The sequence below is a fragment of the Cebidichthys violaceus genome, unplaced genomic scaffold (assembly GCF_023349555.1).
Source record: "Cebidichthys violaceus isolate CVI_PGR_0920_01 unplaced genomic scaffold, fCebVio1.0.p SCAF_35, whole genome shotgun sequence".
Taxonomy (NCBI): Eukaryota; Metazoa; Chordata; class Actinopteri; order Perciformes; family Stichaeidae; genus Cebidichthys; species Cebidichthys violaceus.
Genome location: NW_027176539.1, coordinates 1,007,396 through 1,027,750, shown reverse-complemented (window position 1 = coordinate 1,027,750; position 20,355 = coordinate 1,007,396). Strand labels below are relative to the sequence as shown.

Below are 20,355 nucleotides of genomic sequence, written 5' to 3'. Positions count from 1 at the left end.
GCTGCTGGTCCCTCCTCCGGCGAGCTGAACCTTCAGCTGCGACTCCATTGATTTCCCTCCTCCTCCTCCTCCTCCTCCTCCTCCTCCTCCGGCGTGCAGAAACAAAACAGACCCACCTTCACGCACTCTTCACGCACTCTTGTGGGGCGACTCGGGCCTCATTTAAGAGGGAAGATTTACGCCTCTGTGTTCCCACAAACGTAACGGACATCGGGGCTGATTGGGGGGGGGGGGGTCAAGGGGGGGAGGGGGGTCACCTTACCTCGCTCTACAACAATCTGTCTGATCAATCAATCACGCCGTCTTATCTTTGCGTGTTTTCTCCGAGTTCACCGACAGAAGGACAACAGAGTTCAGGCTGCAGAACTACATTCAGTGCAGTCCATCATTTACTGAGTATTAATAGATTCGTGGTGAAGAAAATCCGGGTCTGTTCTGCTTTTGCTTCGTCGTCAGATTATCCAGACGACGATCGCCGCGGAGAAGCGGAGCACGCGGGAGATATTAAAGAAACCTGCAGCACCTGGTTTATGGGCTGATTACAAACACAAGCACTCCTGTCGCAGCTGCTTTAGGTGAAGGTTGGTCCTCCTGCAGAGGAGCTGAAGATGTGCAGCTCTATAAATATCACAGAAATGAACTTGGCGGTAACCGCAGTGACAGAAAAAAAAAAAACATCAGGTTTTATGTGACAGCTTCGCCGGTTTGAACGCCGTTGATGTGAACCGGCGGGTGGGAGGAAGTGTTTGTCTTGCGGTAAACAGTGAGGCTAATCATAATAATAACAATATTAAAATCAAACAGAGTAACACTGGGTTACGCGCACGCTTCCGTTTCCTGTGCATCCGCTGCAAATTCAATCCAACGCTGGAATGGCGGACTACGCCACTAACTGCGGAAAATGATACATCATAGGATGATTTCATTGCATTTAAAGACGACCACAGCAATAAAGCTGCACATTATAGTGTCAAAAACAGGGTTTGGCTCCATTGTGACTTTAAAGTTAGACGTTGTGTGAATGTGACTCTGTCTGCGCTGACGGGACTGATTGATTGCTGCTCTTCCACACTTCAGGATCTGTTTCGTCCGGTGTGGAGACCTGCTCTGTCTTTGGTGTTTACGGTCACATTTCCTCTCTCCTTGTTAAAGCGCCGCTCCGCTGTCCTCACCTTTCACACAAAGACGGAGTAACGGCTGCAAAAAAGACAACCAGAGATAAACTCTGTGTCCCCCGGCAAACGTCCGTCTTTAAACGGAATCAGATCTCCGATTCTTCACCGTCACCGCCGCCGGTTACAGCGAACGCTCGTTGTTTTGTTGTTGATGAGTTTTTCGGTGTTGTTTACACGTTACCAAACCCTGCCGGCGTCTCTGAGGGCAAACACATACTTTTGTTTGTTTTCCAGCCGTCCGGCTACAAATCAAGAGTGAAACTCGGCATCATTTTGAGTCAAAGTCTCGTTTGCTGTCTTCACGATTTACGGATTTTTTTTCTTTTTAGACGTTTTGCTTCCAGCTTTGCGTGTTGTTATTCCTGAATGCAAATTGGATGTGATTACATATTTTTTTTAAAATGAAGCACATGTGTGCATTTCCAAAGGAATGCCACTTTTTTTTCTTTTTCTTTTCGTTTTCTAGTTGCTATGGTGCTGATGAAACGTCTGACATCCATGTAAGGTGACTCCTGTGTCTTTGGTTGACTGGAGCAACTGACCTATAGCCAACTTTGTTCATGCTCCCAAAAGGGACCCCCACCTTCCAGTACCTCCTCCACCCCCTCCCTCCCCCACTCTGCCTTCGGGCCCCCAGAAAAAGGTTCATTGTGCAGGCGGCGAGCGAGGCGAGCGAGGCCTGGTTCTGGTTAGCACGCTGCATCTGAAACACTCACCTTCCTCCAGGGGTTCCATCTGGAGCTGGTTTCCTGTTCGGGCTGTGCCGGGCAAGAGGGGTGGGGGGGCGGAGCTTGGCCCCGGCTCTGTGATTGGGCGAGATTGAGCCTCTTAAGGACCCCATGATGGGTGGAGTTGCCAAACGGTAATCTGTCAATCACTGACGCAGAGATTCAAACCAGAGATTCAAACCAGAGATGCTCGTGATTGGCGTGAGCAAGAAGCCGGCGATGTTTTAGTCAAAAAAAACAAAAAAAATATTTGGCATTAGAAAGTCTATTCAGAGAAGAAATACATGTTTTCTATTTTTAGGCATGATAAGAAACTCTTAAATGATTTAAAGTCTTTATTTGAGTAATTGCAAATCCCTAAAATGAGCGTGGTTTTGACCGAGCGGTGCCGTTGTTATTCTGTAATGGTGGCATTAGAGCGTGGCGGCAGGACCGGTGCCTTCGGTAATGGTGTGCAATAATAACAACGATGGCTTCCTGTTATTACTGCAGTAATTCTGTAGTTTCAGGCCCCTAAACCTTCTCTGTGGACCTGAAACGCCACACGACTTCAGCAGTTCTGTTCCCGTCTTGAGGAGGGTTCTTATAAAGGTTCCTCGGGACGACAGATGGCTTCTTTTTTTATAGTTCGATAATGCTGCTGTCGAAAAAGATATCCTTTAACGATTTTACCTCTGTAACACGAGACTAGTGGAGAGTACTACTTTGTCTGTTTGCGTCTGAAGATTTCACCAAAAGAATGTCTGGACTTTAACTAAACGTCTCTTTAAAGGAGCTTTTCTATCAATGGAGTTTTTCTCACACTCTGATCCAGAAATCTCCACTTCAGTAGTTCTGACATCCACCAAACTTCACACCTTCATTCCTCTCTGTGTGCTGAAGCTTTCTACAGAGGGCTTTGTCCACACACCACTCACACACTCATTTATACTACATTTATTAATAACAACATGGACGAAAACCGATTTCTTATGTCTGTTGAGAGTATTTTGTGATTTATGGAGTGATACGAAGAGATATCCAAGATTCCCTCTTTGGAAAAAAAAATGTTGAACCTGGCTTCATACAATGATCAGATTTATGTTCTGGAAAATGTATGAATAATAGCAAATATATGATCCTATAATAGCTCAATTGCGTATTTAAACAGAAGTTTTGTTGTTCTATTAGTTGTATTTTCTGCGTGTGAGTCGGGCTTCGTCGAGTTCAGCTTCAGTGCTGGAAAGAGCTTCATCCAGTCTTCCCCCTCTGCCCAGTGTCAGTTCTGTACCAAAGACCTCCGTTTCCTGCTCTGGCGCCGTGGCATGCAGCTGACAGCAGCTTTTATAGATCTCCTGGAGGGACCCAGTTACAGTGCATGCTTCCTCTCGCTCACGAAAACATCACATCCAGTTTGCACACATGGTGGGGCGAAGTTGTCTATGCTGCAAAGATAAGTGAAGAGATTAGTGATGGCAGGAATTGTACTTAATCTGCAAGTTCATTCATATTTGTACCGTGGAACAACTTCCAGTATTTTCTTTGTAACACTGTTTAAAGCTCAGACAAGACCAAAGTAAAGACGTAGAACTAAATTGAAATGAAGACTATAAAAATGTGAAGACCTATTCAGGATAGAGCAGCTCTAATGTATCCTCGTATATCTTAAGAAAAAGTTACGCCTTTTCCTACAAAAGCCTGAAACACACTTGTTACGAATGCAGGAAACAACTTAGTTAGGTTTAGGCAACAAAACCGCTTAGTTAGGTTTAGGAAAAAGATTGCGTGTCTTACATACAAATTGATTTTGTGGGACATCTACGACTTACAACATTCATTTCTGTAGGTTCCTCTGTGTGAGAACTTGCCTGATATCCATCTTTCTAGACCAGTGGTTCTCCACCTGGGGATCGGGACCTCCCCAAGGTCTCCCAAGATAAATCTGAGGATCTGTCCTCGTGAGTTGAGCCAAAGGAAACTCAACATTATTTTCTCTATTTTCTTATTTTTCTTGGGAAGTCTTGGACAAACCTTTTTTAAAAATCCCTGAAATGACACAAAGTAAGAAAGGCTTGACACGCTCACCTCTCATTCCCACACTACGGCCTGAACATGTGATGATCCGTCACTAGGGGACGTTACTTCCAGCCATCTTTGGTCTAAATAGAAATGTAATTTGCTGACACGCTTCTTTGAGATCCCTGAGGATCGTATGAGTGTCCTCCTGCACATGTACGGACAGAAGTGTAGGCGATCGATATCTCTAAAGTGAGAGTTGAAAGAGAAAGCGCAGAGCATTTCAACAAGAAGCCGTTAGTGTCCTTTTGTCTTTCACTCCTCAAACAAGGAATAAAATCACAAACATTGTTTGGCAGTTTCGATGACTGCAACTTGGAAGAGCTATTTCCCAATGTTCTAAGAAGAAGAATGTATGGCGAGATCGTGATTTGAGCGGTCCCGAAGGGCGAGACGTTGGCTGGGGTCTGAGGCGGGGAGGAGGTCCAAGAGACCAGCAGGGAGAGTCTGTTCTCCTGGTGAGGATGCTGGGAGGAAGTGACTGATGCAGATGTCATCTTCGGGAGTGTCTGTCCATGCAGAGACGACTGTAACTGTGATATTAAGTTCATCTTTATATTTACAATTTAAATCGAATGTTCACTCAGGTGCCGAACTGAGTGAAAAGACCCGGAAGTATCCAAATGGCAGCCACGATAAGAGCTGTTTTTAAATTCTCTTAATGCTAAGGAAAGCTACTTCAATGCTTCCTTTCTTGTCTCCTTTAGCATAGGGCACGTTGAACCATTATTAACTAAAGGAAAGCAGATAATACCGCCCCACAATTCCTTGCGGCAAACCGACGTCAACGACGTCCACCGTTGCTTAATAGAGAGCTGCAGTAATGAGTCCTAGACCGTGGTGGAGTTCCTCTATAGACTAACGTGAAGTCATGTGACCGTGGTGGAGTTCCTCTATAGACTAACGTGAAGTCATGTGACCGTGGTGGAGTTCCTTTATAGACTAATGTGAAGTCACGTGACCGTGGTGGAGTTCCTTTATAGACTAACGTGAAGTCACGTGACCGTGGTGGAGTTCCTTTACAGACTAACGTGAAGTCACGTGACCGTGGTGGAGTTCCTTTATAGACTAACGTGAAGTCACGTGACCGTGGTGGAGTTCCTTTATAGACTGACGTGAAGTCACGTGACCGTGGTGGAGTTCCTTTATAGACTAACGTGAAGTCATGTGACCGTGGTGGAGTTCCTTTATAGACTGACGTGAAGTCAGGTGACCGTGGTGGAGTTCCTTTATAGACTGACGTGAAGTCACGTGACCGTGGTGGAGTTCCTTTATAGACTGACGTGAAGTCACGTGACCGTGGTGGAGTTCCTTTATAGACTGACGTGAAGTCACGTGACCGTGGTGGAGTTCCCTTATAGATTATTATGAGCCTTTTACTTTACACTTCAAACATCATTAAAGTGGAGTTCATTTGTAAAGATTTGTAAAGTATCATAAATGTTTATTTGCAAAAGAGACTATTTTATTGTTTATTATTATATCTATTAACAAAAATACAATGAGATTCTTCTGAGTGAACTTCCTGTTGGGCTAAAAAACATTCTCTTAGCATCTCTTGTCTTTTCCGTCACATCTGTCTTTGACCGCATGACGTCTTCCATCAAAGTTAAGGAAAAGTGGCTCAGAAAACACAAAGGACGTAATTCAAGCACAGCCGTCGTATTGTGACTCAAACAGGGACAGTCATTTTCCCCAAAAAGTCTTGTTACTTCATTAAGGACAGTCAGTGGGCTCCGCGGCTCTGGCTCTCATTGTGTTGCGTCTTTGGCTCGGTGAAGAGTTCTCCTGGGTCAGACACAGGATCCCCCCAGTGGGCCCACCGCAAGGTCCAAAGCCCCTGGTTCTCAGAGTCTGTTTGTCTTGGTAAGAGGAACGCATCGGAATCCCTCGTTAAAATGAAATACATATCCACGGGGCCATTTGTAGCTCTCTCCGACACAAACATGCTGTCCTCTGTCAACAGCCCTTCCGTCTGTAATTCTCTGGTAAGATCTCAGGCTCTTTTCTTCCCCCTGCTTTGTTTCTCCACTCCGTGACCCCGCTCAACCCCTTTCGGCCCTGTTTTCATTCCTCTTTTTCATTCAATTTTTTTTCGGACAGATTAGCTCCACGCCCTAGTTTTATAGGTCTTATGAGCTCACTCGGGTTGTGAGAGTAGCCAGTGTTCTGAATAAAGCGGTCCGCCTGATCTACGGCACGTTGGACTAGAGCGCAACCACCGCGAGGGACTATTCAGACACCCAAAAAAAAAAACAGGTTACTGCACCTAAACATTGGCCCAAGTGTGTGTGTGTGTGTGTGTGTTTGTGTGTGTGTGTGTGTGTGTGTAATAGGAAAACAGTTCAGTGCCCGTACAAATCCAACAAAAGAATGAAACTAAATTAAGCGTGACCTCAGCCACTCACAGAGCTGTAAAATTAGCCAATGGAACGATGAGCTCACTCACACTGCGCTATTCATTTAAACACGTTTTACAACACGCGGCCAACTAATAAGAACGCAGACTAATGAAAAGGTGATATCAAATGATGTAAATACTCTACGCATCATAATGCGGTGCACTCAACAGGGGCACACAGCTGATTATTCACTTTATCAACGGTGTTTTTACACTAAACAAACCAGATAAAACGTGTTTATTAGCCGTTTGCGGTCGCTACGCTATGCTATGCTATGCTAAGCTAAGCGTCTTTCATATGTACCGTACAGACTGGTATCACAAGTTGATCGTGGTGAACTTATGTTATCGGGTTACTTATGAATTTCCTCATATGAGCGACTTATAAAAGCTGCTTTTAGTTCACTTTATTCAAATTAAACATGGAGCCTATTTAAAAATAAAATCCAGGAATTATTATCATGTAAGAAAAACTGACTCAACGTTGCTATTTTTTAGACTTAAATTGAAAGCAGAGAACATTTCCCGAAACATGAATTTATTCCTTTAAAACAGTACTCTGATGAGTTTCTTTTTCCTTTTCATACTGTGTCAAGTGACGTCACTGGAGGTGGTTTATCAGACTTTTTTCACATCTGTAGAACTCAGGGTTGACCTGAGAACAGACGCTGATGTGTAGAATTAAAGATCCCCTTTAATCAACGCTCTTCTCTCTGCTCATTTGTACGCTGTGGGAACTTAACGGCTCTCTGGAAGGTTCAAATACAACGAAACCAAAATAAAATCTTTATTCGCCAATCGTGTGAACACACACATGTAGACGATTTAACACGAGGACGTCTGCCATTGATTCGTAAAACGATACAAATCAGTAACAGGGGACTGCATGTGTAAAATAAAGTGAACAATAAAATAAAGGTTATAACTGAGAATATAGAGGAGGAGGAGGAGAAAAAGAAGTAAAACTAAATTAGCGGAGGGTGTGATCGTTTTGGGTTTGGATGCATTTCAGGGGAGCTTTGCAGGATGGGTTTGGTTTAGTGTTCGTACACACACACACACACACACACACTCCCACACACACACTTATATCTTACTTATATGTTGCCTGCTTACATTTACATTTCAGTTGTGGCATCAGATCACCAACAGCAGGATGGGTTTGAGAATTGTTGAATATTTGAATTTTATTTATTTATAACATTTTTACTATTATTTATTTTATTATAATATTTTCATTATTTTTTTTAATATTTTTTAAATTCATATTTTATTTTTGTAAAGCACTTTGTGAATCTATGAGAGGTGCCACACTAAATAAACGTGTTAATATTATTTAACTGTTCAAGGTTGTTTTTTTATTGCTGTTTTCTGACAAACCACCTGTTTTCTCTCTCTGTGTGTGTGTGTGTGTGTGTGTGTGTGTGTGTGTGTGTGTGTGTGTGTGTCTCTCTCTCACAGGATCTTGGAGACTCTGACTTCCCCGCTGTGCTGAGGCAGCTGCTGCCCTTGATGAAGCCCCGTGGAGTCGAGGACACCTCGTCCTCGAGGTCCGGGGAGGAGGACTGCGGGCCGGATGAGCTGATCCTCCTGCTGGTCTACCTGTACTCCCTGGCTGACGAGGCGCAGCCCGGGGACGAAGAGGAGGAGGAGGAGGAGGAGGAGCTGGAGAAGCTGGAGAGGGAGCTGATCGGAGCGCTCACGCTGGTCGTCACCCGGGAGACCGAACTCAGCCCGTTGCTCCAGAAGCTCACCGGTAAGAGACGAGTTCATGATCGCTTCCAGGAGGGTTGAGAGAACAGCTGATTGTTTACTTCCTCTGTCGGCCTCCAGTGCTGCTAATGGGAGGGTTTTTATCCAAGTCTTCACACCCCATCCCTCTCCCTGCATGCACACACACACACACACACACACACACACACACACACACACACACACACACACACACTTTCTGGTCAGTTTGGCTGACGCAGCTACACAAATAGTCGAGTGTGGGAACATCTCAGCTCTGTGGATGTTCAGATGTTGGAACTCTTTGTTTTTATGATTCAGACTTACTAATAACTTTAAAACAAAGTGAATAAGTCTCAATGTGACGTCTCTCATTAGACGTTTTGAAGCCTCGAGTTCCTCAATTTGGCCGTCGCCATCTTGGCTTTTTTTTGCAACCAGTGAACAGGAAGTGACCATATCTGGACTGAGGAGGAGTGATGTAGAGACGCCGTATACGTCTCTGGTAGAGACCTGTCAATCAGCGTGTAGCCCCGCCCCTAAATCATCCCCTGCTTTATGGTCTGTCTGACTCTAAATGGAGCATAATGTACTAAATGAACATCATGCTGTATTGAAGAAGACTGTAAACTAGAGATTGAGACCATAAACTCATGTTTACAATGTTTACTGAGGGAATAAATCAAGAGAGAAGTAGAGTCATTTTAGACTAGACCTCTATACGACCAGAGGAGTCGCGAGTGTGTGTGTGTGTGTGTGTGTGTGTGTGTGTGTGTGTGTGTGTGTGTGTGTCTACTGTGCAGCACCGGAGTCGTTGCCGGTTTTTCGCTGAGCTGGTCTCCGTGTGGTCGAGCAGATCGAGGGCCTTAAGATGAAGGAACAGTCTACCTCCCCACCACAGCCCGCCGTGCCTCCCACTGTAATAGCGTCTTTAACCTTGAGCCTGTACACACACACACACACACACACACACACACACACACACACACACACACACACACACACACACACGGTCTCCTCCCCGGCCACATAGTTCATAATTAGAGCTACTTTTAGTCTCGGGGCCGCTCCGCACCTTAGCACACACCCTGAAATAATACCCTGCAGTGAGGCTTCATACGGTGTGTGTCGGGGTGGTGAATCTATGCAAACCACTAATGCAGATTGTCGATCGCGCTCCTCTGTTCACCCTCACACTCCTCCTCCTGTTCTGCTTGGATGAGTGCAGCTTGGAGCCTCTGGGCTCATGTTAAGAACCTGAGTCTCTGTTATAAACACTTCATTGGAAATGACCCTGTCGTAGTGTGCCAGGTGTGTTTTAGACGTGTGTGTGTGTGTGTGTGTGTGTGTGTGTGTGTGTTTTTCTTCTCTGTCGATGAAGCGGTCTGCTGCAGTAACATGAGGCGGGAGGTCGTCTCTCTCTGCATCCAGAGCAAAACACACCGATTGTGACATTCTGCCACAATTAAAAAGTCCAAATGGAAACCAGACGTTGAGTGAAACCCGGTCGCTGTGAGGACAATGTTTTTACAAATTCTCCGCCCAAATACGCACGCACACACACGCACACACACACTCACACACTTACACAAGAATGGAATAAACAAAGGGGAGTGAGTTTAGGACGGTACGTAGGACAGGACCCCGTTAACCACCTCCTCCTGGGAACTTAATTAAAGAGCGTCTTCAGGAACTGATGGACTGTTTTACGTTGTGGATTTTTTTTTTCCTGTTCCATGTTTCCTGTGAAGCAGCATCAAAACATCCATGAACACAGTTTTTTATACAATAAGGCCGGTGAGAGAGTCAAAGAAGTTGATTTCCCAGTTTTGCATTTTTGAGCAGCAAGCAACGGTTTGTTACATAATCCATGCAGTGGATTTTATTTATTTTATTTATTTTTAATTTTTTATTCTTTGTTTTATATATTTTATATATTTTACTTATTTTACTATTTTTTTATTTTATTTATTTTACTAAAATTGTATTCTTGTAAAGCACTCTGTGAATCGTTGCTCTATGAGAGGAGCAGCACTAAATAAATGTAATATATATATATATATATATATATATATATATATATATATATATATATATATATATATACACACACAGTATATATATATATATATATATAATTAATATATATATATATATATATCATATTGTTTTAACTGTTCAGAGCCAGTAGTTGTTCTGTCACAAATTAAAAGGCTCAAATTGAAACCAGACGTTAGATGAAACCCGGTCACCGTGAACACAATGTTTTTACAAATTCTTCTGATTTGTAAAAGCCCCGTGGCTACAGCACACACACACACACACACACACACACACACACACACACACAAGAACAACACACACACACACAACTACCTCCTTCTGGGAACTTAATTAAAGAGCGTCTTCAGGAAATACTGGACTACTTCACCTCGTAGATTTCTTTTCTGTTCCATGTTACATAATCCATCAGGTGGAAATGTAGCTTCATTAATCTGGATCTCTGAAGGATGAAGGAGGTAGTAACTCCCTCACCAAGTTTATTTATTAGAGTTGCTCAGATAGATTTTACCTTCTGGTGTGTCGAGGCCTTTAACTTGTATTCTATGTTTTTGTTTTTGCCACCAAATCCCATGAGATAATCTAAATCTCCCTGTGGACTAAAGCTGTAGTGTCTCTGAGCACCAGAGTCCCTTTAGAAAACCTCTCATTCTACTGCAGCAGGGTCTGACAGTCTGATCCTCTCAGTCCTGGTTCTGGTTCTCCCGTTGCCTCCCTTCCCGCCAGCTGGTCCAGCAATACGTCCTGGGTCTCCAGCAGAGAGGAGAAGCTCTGCTCCTGGAGGAGGAGGAGACGCTGCCGGGAGCTGAGCTCTCCTCCTCCCTCCGGAGCTCCGACTGCAGGTCCTAGGCTGCAGGTGAAGCCGGATCTGGGTCTGTCCACGGTGGACCAGGTCTCTGCTGGAGGATCTGTGTCTGTCCACGGTGGACCAGGTCTCTGCTGGAGGATCTGGGTCTGTCCACGGTGGACCAGGTCTCTGCTGGAGGATCTGGGTCTGTCCACGGTGGACCGGTCTCTGCTGGAGGATCTGGGTCTGTCTACGGTGGACCGGTCTCTGCTGGAGGATCTGGGTCTGTCTACGGTGGACCAGGTCTCTGCTGGAGTCTAAGCTGAAGGTGTTTCTGGTGAACCTGCATGATGTCATCTGGTTTCACCAGAGCACTCATATTGTACAGGACCGCTCAGTGAGTCTCAGTGGATGGCTTTGATTAAACCGTATTTATTGTGGACCGGTCTCTGATTGGTGGTGGGCGGCGCCGTAGAGGAGAGAACCAACAGCGTGGATTAGAAGAGGAACCCACTGCTCTCCTACAACATGGAGTTGGTGTTTGATTGATGTTCGGTGCAGAATCAAACCTCCTCCCTCTCATTTCTACTTCTCCGGGCCCAACCCAAAGAAAATGTTCTTCTTTCTCCACCCTGTGACAGTCCAGCTCCCTCTGGATCACAGTGAGTCTGTTCTGGTGTCAGTGAGGATGTGAGTCCTCAGACCACGATGCTTCTGATGCACTGACAGCAGTGACAGAAGGTCACGAAATCACTGTTCAGCAGAAGACGTGGAATCATTCTCTCTCTCTCTCGCTCTCTCTCTTTCTCTCTGTCTCTCTCTCTCTCCCTGTCTCTCTTTCGCTCCCTGGCTTTCTCTCTCTCTCTCTTTCTCTCTCTCTCTCTGGCTCTCTCTCGCTCTGTCTCTCTCTCTCTGTCTCTCTCTCTCTTGCTCTCTCTCTCTCTCGCTTTCTCTCTCTCTCTCTGTCTCTCTCTCTCTTGCTCTCTCTCGCTCGCTCTTTCTCTCGCTCTCTCTCTCGCTCTCTTGCTCTCTCACTGGCTCTCTGTCTCTCTCTCTCTCTCTCTTTCTCTCTCTCTTGCTCTCTCTCTCTCTCTTTCTCTCTCTCTCTCTCTCTCTCTCTCTCTCTCTGGCTCTCTCTCTCTTTCTCTCTCTCTGGCTCTCTCTCTCTTGCTCTCTCTCTCTCTCTCTCTCTGTCTCTCTCTCTCTCTTGCTCTCTCTCTCTCTCTCTCTCTCTCTGGCTCAGACACACATCAGGTTTGTTGTTCATCCTGTCAGTGGGGGTGTGCACGGGCAAGGGAGGAGGGGGGGGGGGTCAGCGGGAGAGTCGGACCTCCCCAACGCTGCTGTTTGTGTTGGCACAGCAACACGGGCCAGTCAGGGGACATGAAAGGGATCACACATAACTCTGGCCACCAACTTTCTCTCTCGTCTGCCTACTTCTCAAACTTTTCTTTGTTTTCTTAAATTTCCTTTTCCATTTCTCCCTCTTTTTTTTTTTTACCACCCTCTGTTCCTCCCTCCCTCCCTCCCTCCCTCCCTCCTCCCCCCGAGGCCCTGAAGCACCAGGCTGGTTTCAGGGGAGGAAGCAGAGCATAAGTTAGTCTGATTAAATATATTTCCCCCTGTTGCACTGTTGTGTATGAAATTAGTCCCAATTATTTTTAATTGGTGGTTTTTTCTCTTACTTCCTCCTCAGTTACGCAAACACACACACACACACACACACATGTATGAGGTGAGGGCTGCAGACCGCCGGCTGGTTCTCTCTCGTTCACTTCATCAGATAAGCCGATGACACGGAGCTCAGGCTTTAATTAGCAGAGGCTAACGGCTAACGGGCCACACGCAGACCCCCGGTCAGCAGCTACACACGGGGGCTGGGCCTCCTTACTGTACCCTCGTTTCCTTGTGTCCATCCTACCCTCTGCTCCTCAGGGTGTGTTCCCTTTGGGCTGTCAACCAATATTCTAAATTAGAGTGTATATTTGAACTGTAGAAAAACAAAGAATGGAATTGAAACAAATCTTCTCTTTTAGTATTCTGTGATCTTTGAGAAAACTCTTTTTCATTACATAGAATTAAAAAGCACACATACAGCTGCTCCACCCTACCTCCACAACAAGGATACAGTTCTATGGATGGATGGATGGATGGATGGATGGATAACGAGTGGAAGGATGATGGATGGACAACGGGTGGATGGATGGATGGAGAATGTGTAGATGGACGGATGGATAACGGATAGATTCAATGGATGGATAACGGGTGGATGGATAACGGGTGGAAGGATGGATGGATAACGGGTGGATGGATGGATGGATAACGGGTGGATGGATGGATGGATAACAGGTGGATGGATGGATAACGGGTGGAAGGATGATGGATGGATAACGGATAGATTCAATGGATGGATAACGTGTGGATGGACGGATGGATAACGGATAGATTCAATGGATGGATAACGGGTGGATGGATGGATGGATAACGGGTGGAAGGATGGATGGATAACGGGTGGAAGGATGGATAACGGGTGGAAGGATGATGGATGGACAACGGGTGGATTGACGGATGGATAACGGGTGGGTGGATGGATGGGCGGATGGACAACGGGTGGATGGACGGATGGACAGATGTACAACGGGTGGATGGACGGATGGACAACGGGTGGATGGACGGATGGACAGATGGACAACGGGTGGATGGACGGATGGACAACGGGTGGGTGGATGGATGGGCGGATGGACAACGGGTGGATGGACGGATGGACAGATGGACAACGGGTGGATGGACGGATGGACAGATGGACAACGGGTGGATGGATGGATGGACGGGTGGATAACGGGTGGATGGGCGGGTGGAATGATGGATGGATGGATGGATCCAGAGTACAACATTAAATCAAAATGAAACCCATTCTTGTAAAAACCTCAACTCTGCTGCTTCAGGGTTGGTTTTGACTCGTCAGTGACAGAGATGTAGTCTCTGAGTCTCTTCTGTTCTCTAGGTAGTACTGTGAAGTACTGTGAAGTACTGTGAAGTGCTGTGAAGTACTGTGCTGTTTGTAGTAACAAACAACAGGATCGTCTGCCAAACATTCCCAGTCGGTAGTCGTCGGGTAGATTTCACACCTCTGTTTGTTTTATGGAGTGTGTTAGCGCTCAGCGGAGGATTCCTCTGCTTCTTATTTATGACGGGAAATGCACATCATAAAAGACTCTGTGAGCTCTTATATCTCCGCTGGGACTCCGTCACGAATCCCACACAGACTCACAAACACACACACACACACACACACACACATAGAGGCCGGCTCCAGAGGGACTCTAACTTGAGGCGGCGGCCCTCTTGGCCCCTGCACACGCGTCAGTGCAGACGGGGGTCAGCATGGGACCTTTGAGACGGAGGAGTCCAGCCGACACGCTCGACCCGCTCGCCTCCTGCAGGGACGACTGTCCCCGGCTCTTACTGGAGGACATCCGTCTGGATCTACGTACATGAGTCATGATAATAACTTTTAATTCATAATTCACAAAGTTTACAAAGTGCTTTTTTTACAGACAAAAGTAAAACAGTTCCCTCGAATTAACAGTAAAGCGTGATTTACGCCAAGGTCCACGTGGCCAAAGTCACGTCTCCATCAATCACACAAACGAGTATATAAGGTCCAGACTTTTCAGCTAACGACCGGAGTTACGTAACGAATAATTAAAGTGTAAATGTGTCGGGCTTTTATTGTGAAAGGTAAGAACAGAAGGAGTGGATCTGGACTGGGTTTAGAGGAGCAATAAAGGTGCCAAAAAATATTTACCTTGGTCCAAAGAAAAAAAACGACGGCGCTTTTTTTGCCTCGTAATATACTTGTGTTGTGTGAAAAGTATTCATGAAAAGAAAATATATATATTTATATATTGACGTGCAAATTAATCCCAATAAGGCCTTTAGTCTGAGAGACGGAGACGTCTGTGTGCTTTTGTTTTGATAGTCGTAGAAACAAATGTCTTCCCTCAAACCTTCATAAGAGTGTGTGTGTTCAGAGGACTGTGTGTGTGTGTGTGTGTGTGTGTGTGTGTGTGTGTGTGTGTGTGTGTGTTCAGAGGACTGTGTGTGTGTGTGTGTGTGTTCAGAGGACCGTGTGTGTGTGTGTGTGTGTGTGTGTGTGTGTTCAGAGGACTGTGTGTGTGTGTGTGTGTGTGTGTGTGTGTGTGTATGTGTGTGTGTGTTCAGAGGACCGTGTGTGTGTGTGTGTGTGTTCAGAGGACTGTGTGTGTGTGTGTGTGTGTGTTCAGAGGACCATGTGTGTGTGTGTGTGTGTTCAGAGGACTGTGTGTGTGTGTGTGTGTGTGTTCAGAGGACTGTGTGTGTGTGTGTGTGTGTGTGTGTGTGTGTGTGTGTGTGTGTGTGTGTGTGTGTGTGTGTGTGTGTGTGTGTGTTCAGAGGACTGGTTTTACAGTATATCTGTGTTTTATCTGTTGGTGCGGAAGAACTTGTTTACGTTTAGGATTCCAGTCCTCCAGTGAAAGATGTCCTGTCCTAATGTACCCGCTTTCCTCCCCAAACTGTCCCCTCTCTCCCTCCCCCCTCCCTCTCTCTCTCCCTCTCTTCCTCCATTTTTTTTTTCTCCCTCCCTAACCTACTTTCACCTCCCTCGCCCCTCAACAATCGTCCAGCTGCAAGCTTGGCGTGTTCGCCGAACAAAGTCCGGTGACGTGTTTGTGAAGAACGGGAACAACGGGAACGGGATGAAGCGTCCTGTACGAGACTCGTGGACGTGAGACACTCCGAGCTTCTCCTGGGTGGAGAATTCCTCCACGGCCTCGACACCAGATGGAAGCTCTCCTGGCGCTCTGAGCCGGCCGGGTCATTTCCTGTCAGGAGGCCTGGTGTTAATCAAGGCTCGAGCCAACGGGAACGCCCCCCCCCCCCTCTCCTTTTACTCCTCTACCTCCTTTTCCTTTTTCTCCTCGTACACCCCCTCATCTAGCAGAAATACCCCATGTTCTCCCCCTCTTACTTTCGGCTCTTCTTGCCTTCCGCACCGTGCCCCTGCTTTTGTTTAGCACACGTCAAACTCCTCTGCGAGGGTCTTTTCAGGTGGTCGTAAATCAGCGGGAGCTAACGGTCCGTGCTATCAGAGTGCCCCCCCCTGGAGGACTGCGGGTCCGGCCAAGTAGATAGAAGGAGATAGGGAGGAGGGAATGAGGAGACAAGGAGTCTTTCTCCCCCTCGAGGCCTGGTTGTCTGGTCACTTTCTGCGGTGTGATGGACGCAGCGGGAGATCTAGGTCTTATCTCCTCTGACTCAGCTGAACTCCAGACTGACCAGACACAGGCCTGTAAACTGAGGGGGGGGCGGTCTACGTGCTTCCTGTCCAGGGTCCGATGGTGAAACCTTTGGGAGGTTCTGGACTCTGTAGCTCATGTATCATCGCATCATTTCGTTTCAGCGACCCACTTCGCCAAAAAGCGTCTTCTCAGCCCAGCGATGTTCCTGTGTTCTTAACAAACACACTGATCATCGATACAAAGTGCTTTTAGTGCTTCTCATCTTTATCCTTTCATGAAAAAGTCACAAGATTTTAAAAGGCTCTTGATGTATGAAGCGTGTGTGATTCTGTGGACCGGGCTGCTGGTGTGCCGCTGGGTGTTGAGGTCTGACCCCCGGCCCTCGGTGTGAAGGGTTCCTGTGAGTCTCTGCTGAGGGAATAAGCTCTTTAAACCTGCTGTCAATAGAAACTATTCTCCATCCCAGTTTCTGTCTGTCTCTCCATCATTTCATCTTATCTGCTCTTAAGTCCGTAGTAAAGTAAAGTCTGCTTCTTGGTCCTCACACACACACACACACACACACACACACACACACTTGACTGTCCTTTGATGCTGACAGCTGCTTCGTCTGCACTGTGTCCAGAGCTCAGTGCTATCACATCCGACTGTCTCTCGCTCTCTCTCTCTCTCTTTATCTCTCTTTCTCTCTCCCCCCCTCTGTTTCTCTCTCTCTCTCTCTCCCTCCCCCTTTCTCTCTCTCTTTCTCTCTCTCTCTCCCCCTCTCTCTCTCTGTTTCCCCGTCTCCCCCCCCCCCCCCCCCCCCCCTCTCGGTGCAGGTAGACCTTTCTCTCTCTGTTTCAGAGTTTATGAATGAACAGGCTATTGTGACATGTCGGCCTCTACGTCGGGCCGCTATCACCGCTGATAGTGACGTCTGCAGAGAGGACTCCTGATGGGAGGCCAGTGTAAACCCCCCCCACAGAAGATAAACACTCCAGAACACACGTATGCACACACACTTCTCTTATAACCGTTCCCCCCGGAGTCCTCGGTTGAACAGTAAACCAGCTTCCTTCTGACTCTGATGAAAACTCTCACTATTTCCTTCTCCGTACCGGAGCGACAGCGAATCCTCAGAAAATCCACAGTACAGGGAACGAGTTATTTCCAGGATGGGATGTATGGTTTTCATTTTCTCCCTCCCTTCCTCCCTCCCTCCCATGTCCTCGCTGTTCCTCCAGAGTTTCACACAACCTCTCTCTATAATAAAAACAGGTATTAATCACCGAGTGATGACAAAGCGACTGATGTTAGGCTGCGTTTCAACCGCAGAGTCTAGATTAGGTTCTGGGGACGGTTTACACCCCAAAGAAAAGGTCCTGGTCGGGGGTGATACAGGCGCTTTGGGTCTGGGGTTCACAGTGGTGACGGTCACTGATTGGTCAGCTTCATTCATAAAACAAGGAAGTACTCTGGTATCGATTTAGGACCTTTTTAGGACGAGAGGAGAGCAGTTCAAAATAAAAAGTAGAGTTACGCTTTGGCCTTTTTGCCTTTATTACATAGCATTTCATAGCATTACAGTGGCAGCTCCCTCACACGCACACACACACACACACACACACACACACACACACACATAGACATCAGCAGCTGCCTCACACTTTCACCTGATCTAAATAATTCCGACACCAGCAGAGCTTTGTTGCCCAAATGTTCTGGGTTCCGTGATGCGATGTGTGGGAGCGGATTAGACCGCTGTGTGTTCTGAATGACGGGATCACCAAGTGTTTCCGTAGTGTGTGTGTGCGTGTGTGTGTGTGCGTGTGTGTGTTATTATTTGTGCTACGCTAACCCATCTCTGTAACATCATCTCTGCAGAGGTTTATTATGGTTTCTGTGTCTGCGGGGAAAAAGAAAAAGACGCTCCCGAACCCAAAGAAGTGGGGCGGCGTCGACACATCAAGGTCAGAAAATAATAAGCGGTACGTCTGCTAGCGGTCACGGCTTCATCCACCCTGTAATCCACTTTGATGTTGGACCTCGACCCGGTCCAGGATGTGATGTTTGTGTAGGACTCCGGCCCGGATGGGTGAGCGTATATATGTGTGTGTGTGTGTGTGTGTGTGTGTGTGTGTGTGTGTGTGTGTGTGTGTGTGTGTGTGTGTGGGCATCGCCGTGTCTCCTGCTCGTGTTGATGTTGTTCAGAAGCAGGAAGTAGAGCTGCGATTAGGAGGATCTGAACATCTGCAAGAGGAGCTTCCTGTGATAGGAGGCTTCCTCTGAGTCTGAGGGAGTCTTATCTCCTCCTCTCCCTATCTGCCAATGACTACCTTCTCTCACAGCCTTCTCTCCTTCCCTGCTGCATGGACACTCCAGCTGTTTGTACCGCACAGGTTAACCTCCATGTCTGCCGCTGTCCCTTCAGAGCAACGTCAGAAAGTTCTTCCTCTCTCTCGCTTTTTGCTCGTGAGCAACGCCTCATCACTCTGCTGCGTGGAGAAGATGTGAGTCATCCCCGCAGAACAACGCTGTCTGATTGAGAAGATGAGTGTGAGTCACAGTTTAAGTGTATGAGTGTACAAGGAGGAAGGAGACAAAAGGGAGGAAACATAAATCCCTCAAAGATTCTACTAAACCCCAGAGACTCGTCTGAAGTGCCCAGACGGGAACCTCCACTTCTTTAAAGTGAAGCCGATGCTTCATGTGTTGAAGCTGCATTCTCTCTAGTGTCCACCAGGGGGCGACTCCTCTGGTTGTATAGAAGTCTAGTCTAAAATGACTCTACTTCTCTCTTGATTTATTCCCTCAGTAAACATTGTAAACATGAGTTTATGGTCTCAATCTCTAGTTTACAGTCTTCTTCAATACAGCATGATGTTCATTTAGTACATTATGGTCCATTTAGAGTCAAACAGACCATAAAGCAGGGGATGCTTTAGGGGCGGGGCTACACAGTGATTGACAGGTCTCTACGTCACTCCTCCTCAGTCCAGATATGGTCACTTCCTGTTGGCCATGGCGGCGGCCGTAATCCAAAGAACCACAAACCAATAGGTGACATCATGATGACTACGTCCACTTCTTATATTCAGTCTATGGACAGTCGCTCATCATACTTATGTAGAACCTCAATCCATCATCAACAACACTACAAAATACACGTCTGCATTGGTTTCCAGCTTTCTTATGTAGCGAAATGAAACAATGACAATAAATACTCTCATGGTTTAATGAACCGTGTGAATGTGCTACAGTATAAATGAGCAGCTCATTGTCATCTGCTCTGGTTTCACTGTGAGACTTTTAGAGAGAAAAGAAACATTCCAGATTAATCAATCAATCTCTGTGTGTGTGTGTGTGTGTGTGTGTGTGTGTGTGTGTGTGTGTGTGTGTGTGTGTGTGTGTGTGTGTGTGTGTGTGTGTGTGTGTGTGTGTGTGTCGTGCGTGCGTGCGTGTGTGTGCGCCTCAACATGTGGCTTCAATCTCCCACCCCTCCTTCACCCTTCACAGAGACTTGTGACCATCTCTCCGTGGTTGAAAACAAGTCTTTTCACATGGACCGTGTCCCCGGTTCTTCTCTCGTAGCGGCTCTAAATATCTCTTAAAGATCCAGACCCGACGCAGGACCAGGACCAGGACCAGGACCAGGAGCGTCCAGGTGAAGACGTGTCCTCGGTGTGTTTTCCCCCTTGTTTTCCCCGGTGTGTTGACTGACGGTCCAGTAAACAGATATCGGTGGAGTTTATTGCTCAGATCCCCCTGAGTTGTTTATTTGGCTTCCAGGTATCAAATGAAACCCACAACCCTCCGTCTCTGTGGATCACACGCGTATTCCTCTCGGTCTGAGCCCCGCGCAGTGATCTCTGTGCTGAGTCAACAAACAGTCGTGTGTTGACTTGTTCGCACAAATACACAACTCGCTGTCAAGCGCGTACAGAAACTAATCTCTCTGTTCGGCTTCCCACAGACACTCACTCTCTCTTTGTCTGTTGTACCCATCATTGCTCACTCTCTGTTTCACACACACACACATCTATACATCTATACATACATACATACATACATACATATACATATATATATATATATATATATATATATATATATATATATATAAAAAACAGTTTTTTGCAACCAGTGAACAGGAAGT

At 46.5% G+C, this 20,355-nt stretch overlaps 1 protein-coding gene across 1 annotated transcript in view; it reads left to right on the top strand.

The window, feature by feature from the left end:
- The window catches only part of scfd2 (sec1 family domain containing 2), a 43,229-nt gene extending 35,302 nt beyond the window's left edge, over window positions 1-7,927 (top strand). The window contains exon 4 of the mRNA XM_068725389.1: window positions 7,821-7,927. Coding sequence (XP_068581490.1) covers window positions 7,821-7,837 — 17 coding nt within the window. The 3' untranslated portion in view covers window positions 7,838-7,927. The remainder of the gene's footprint in view (window positions 1-7,820) is intronic.
- The last annotated feature ends 12,428 nt before the right edge of the window (window positions 7,928-20,355 follow it).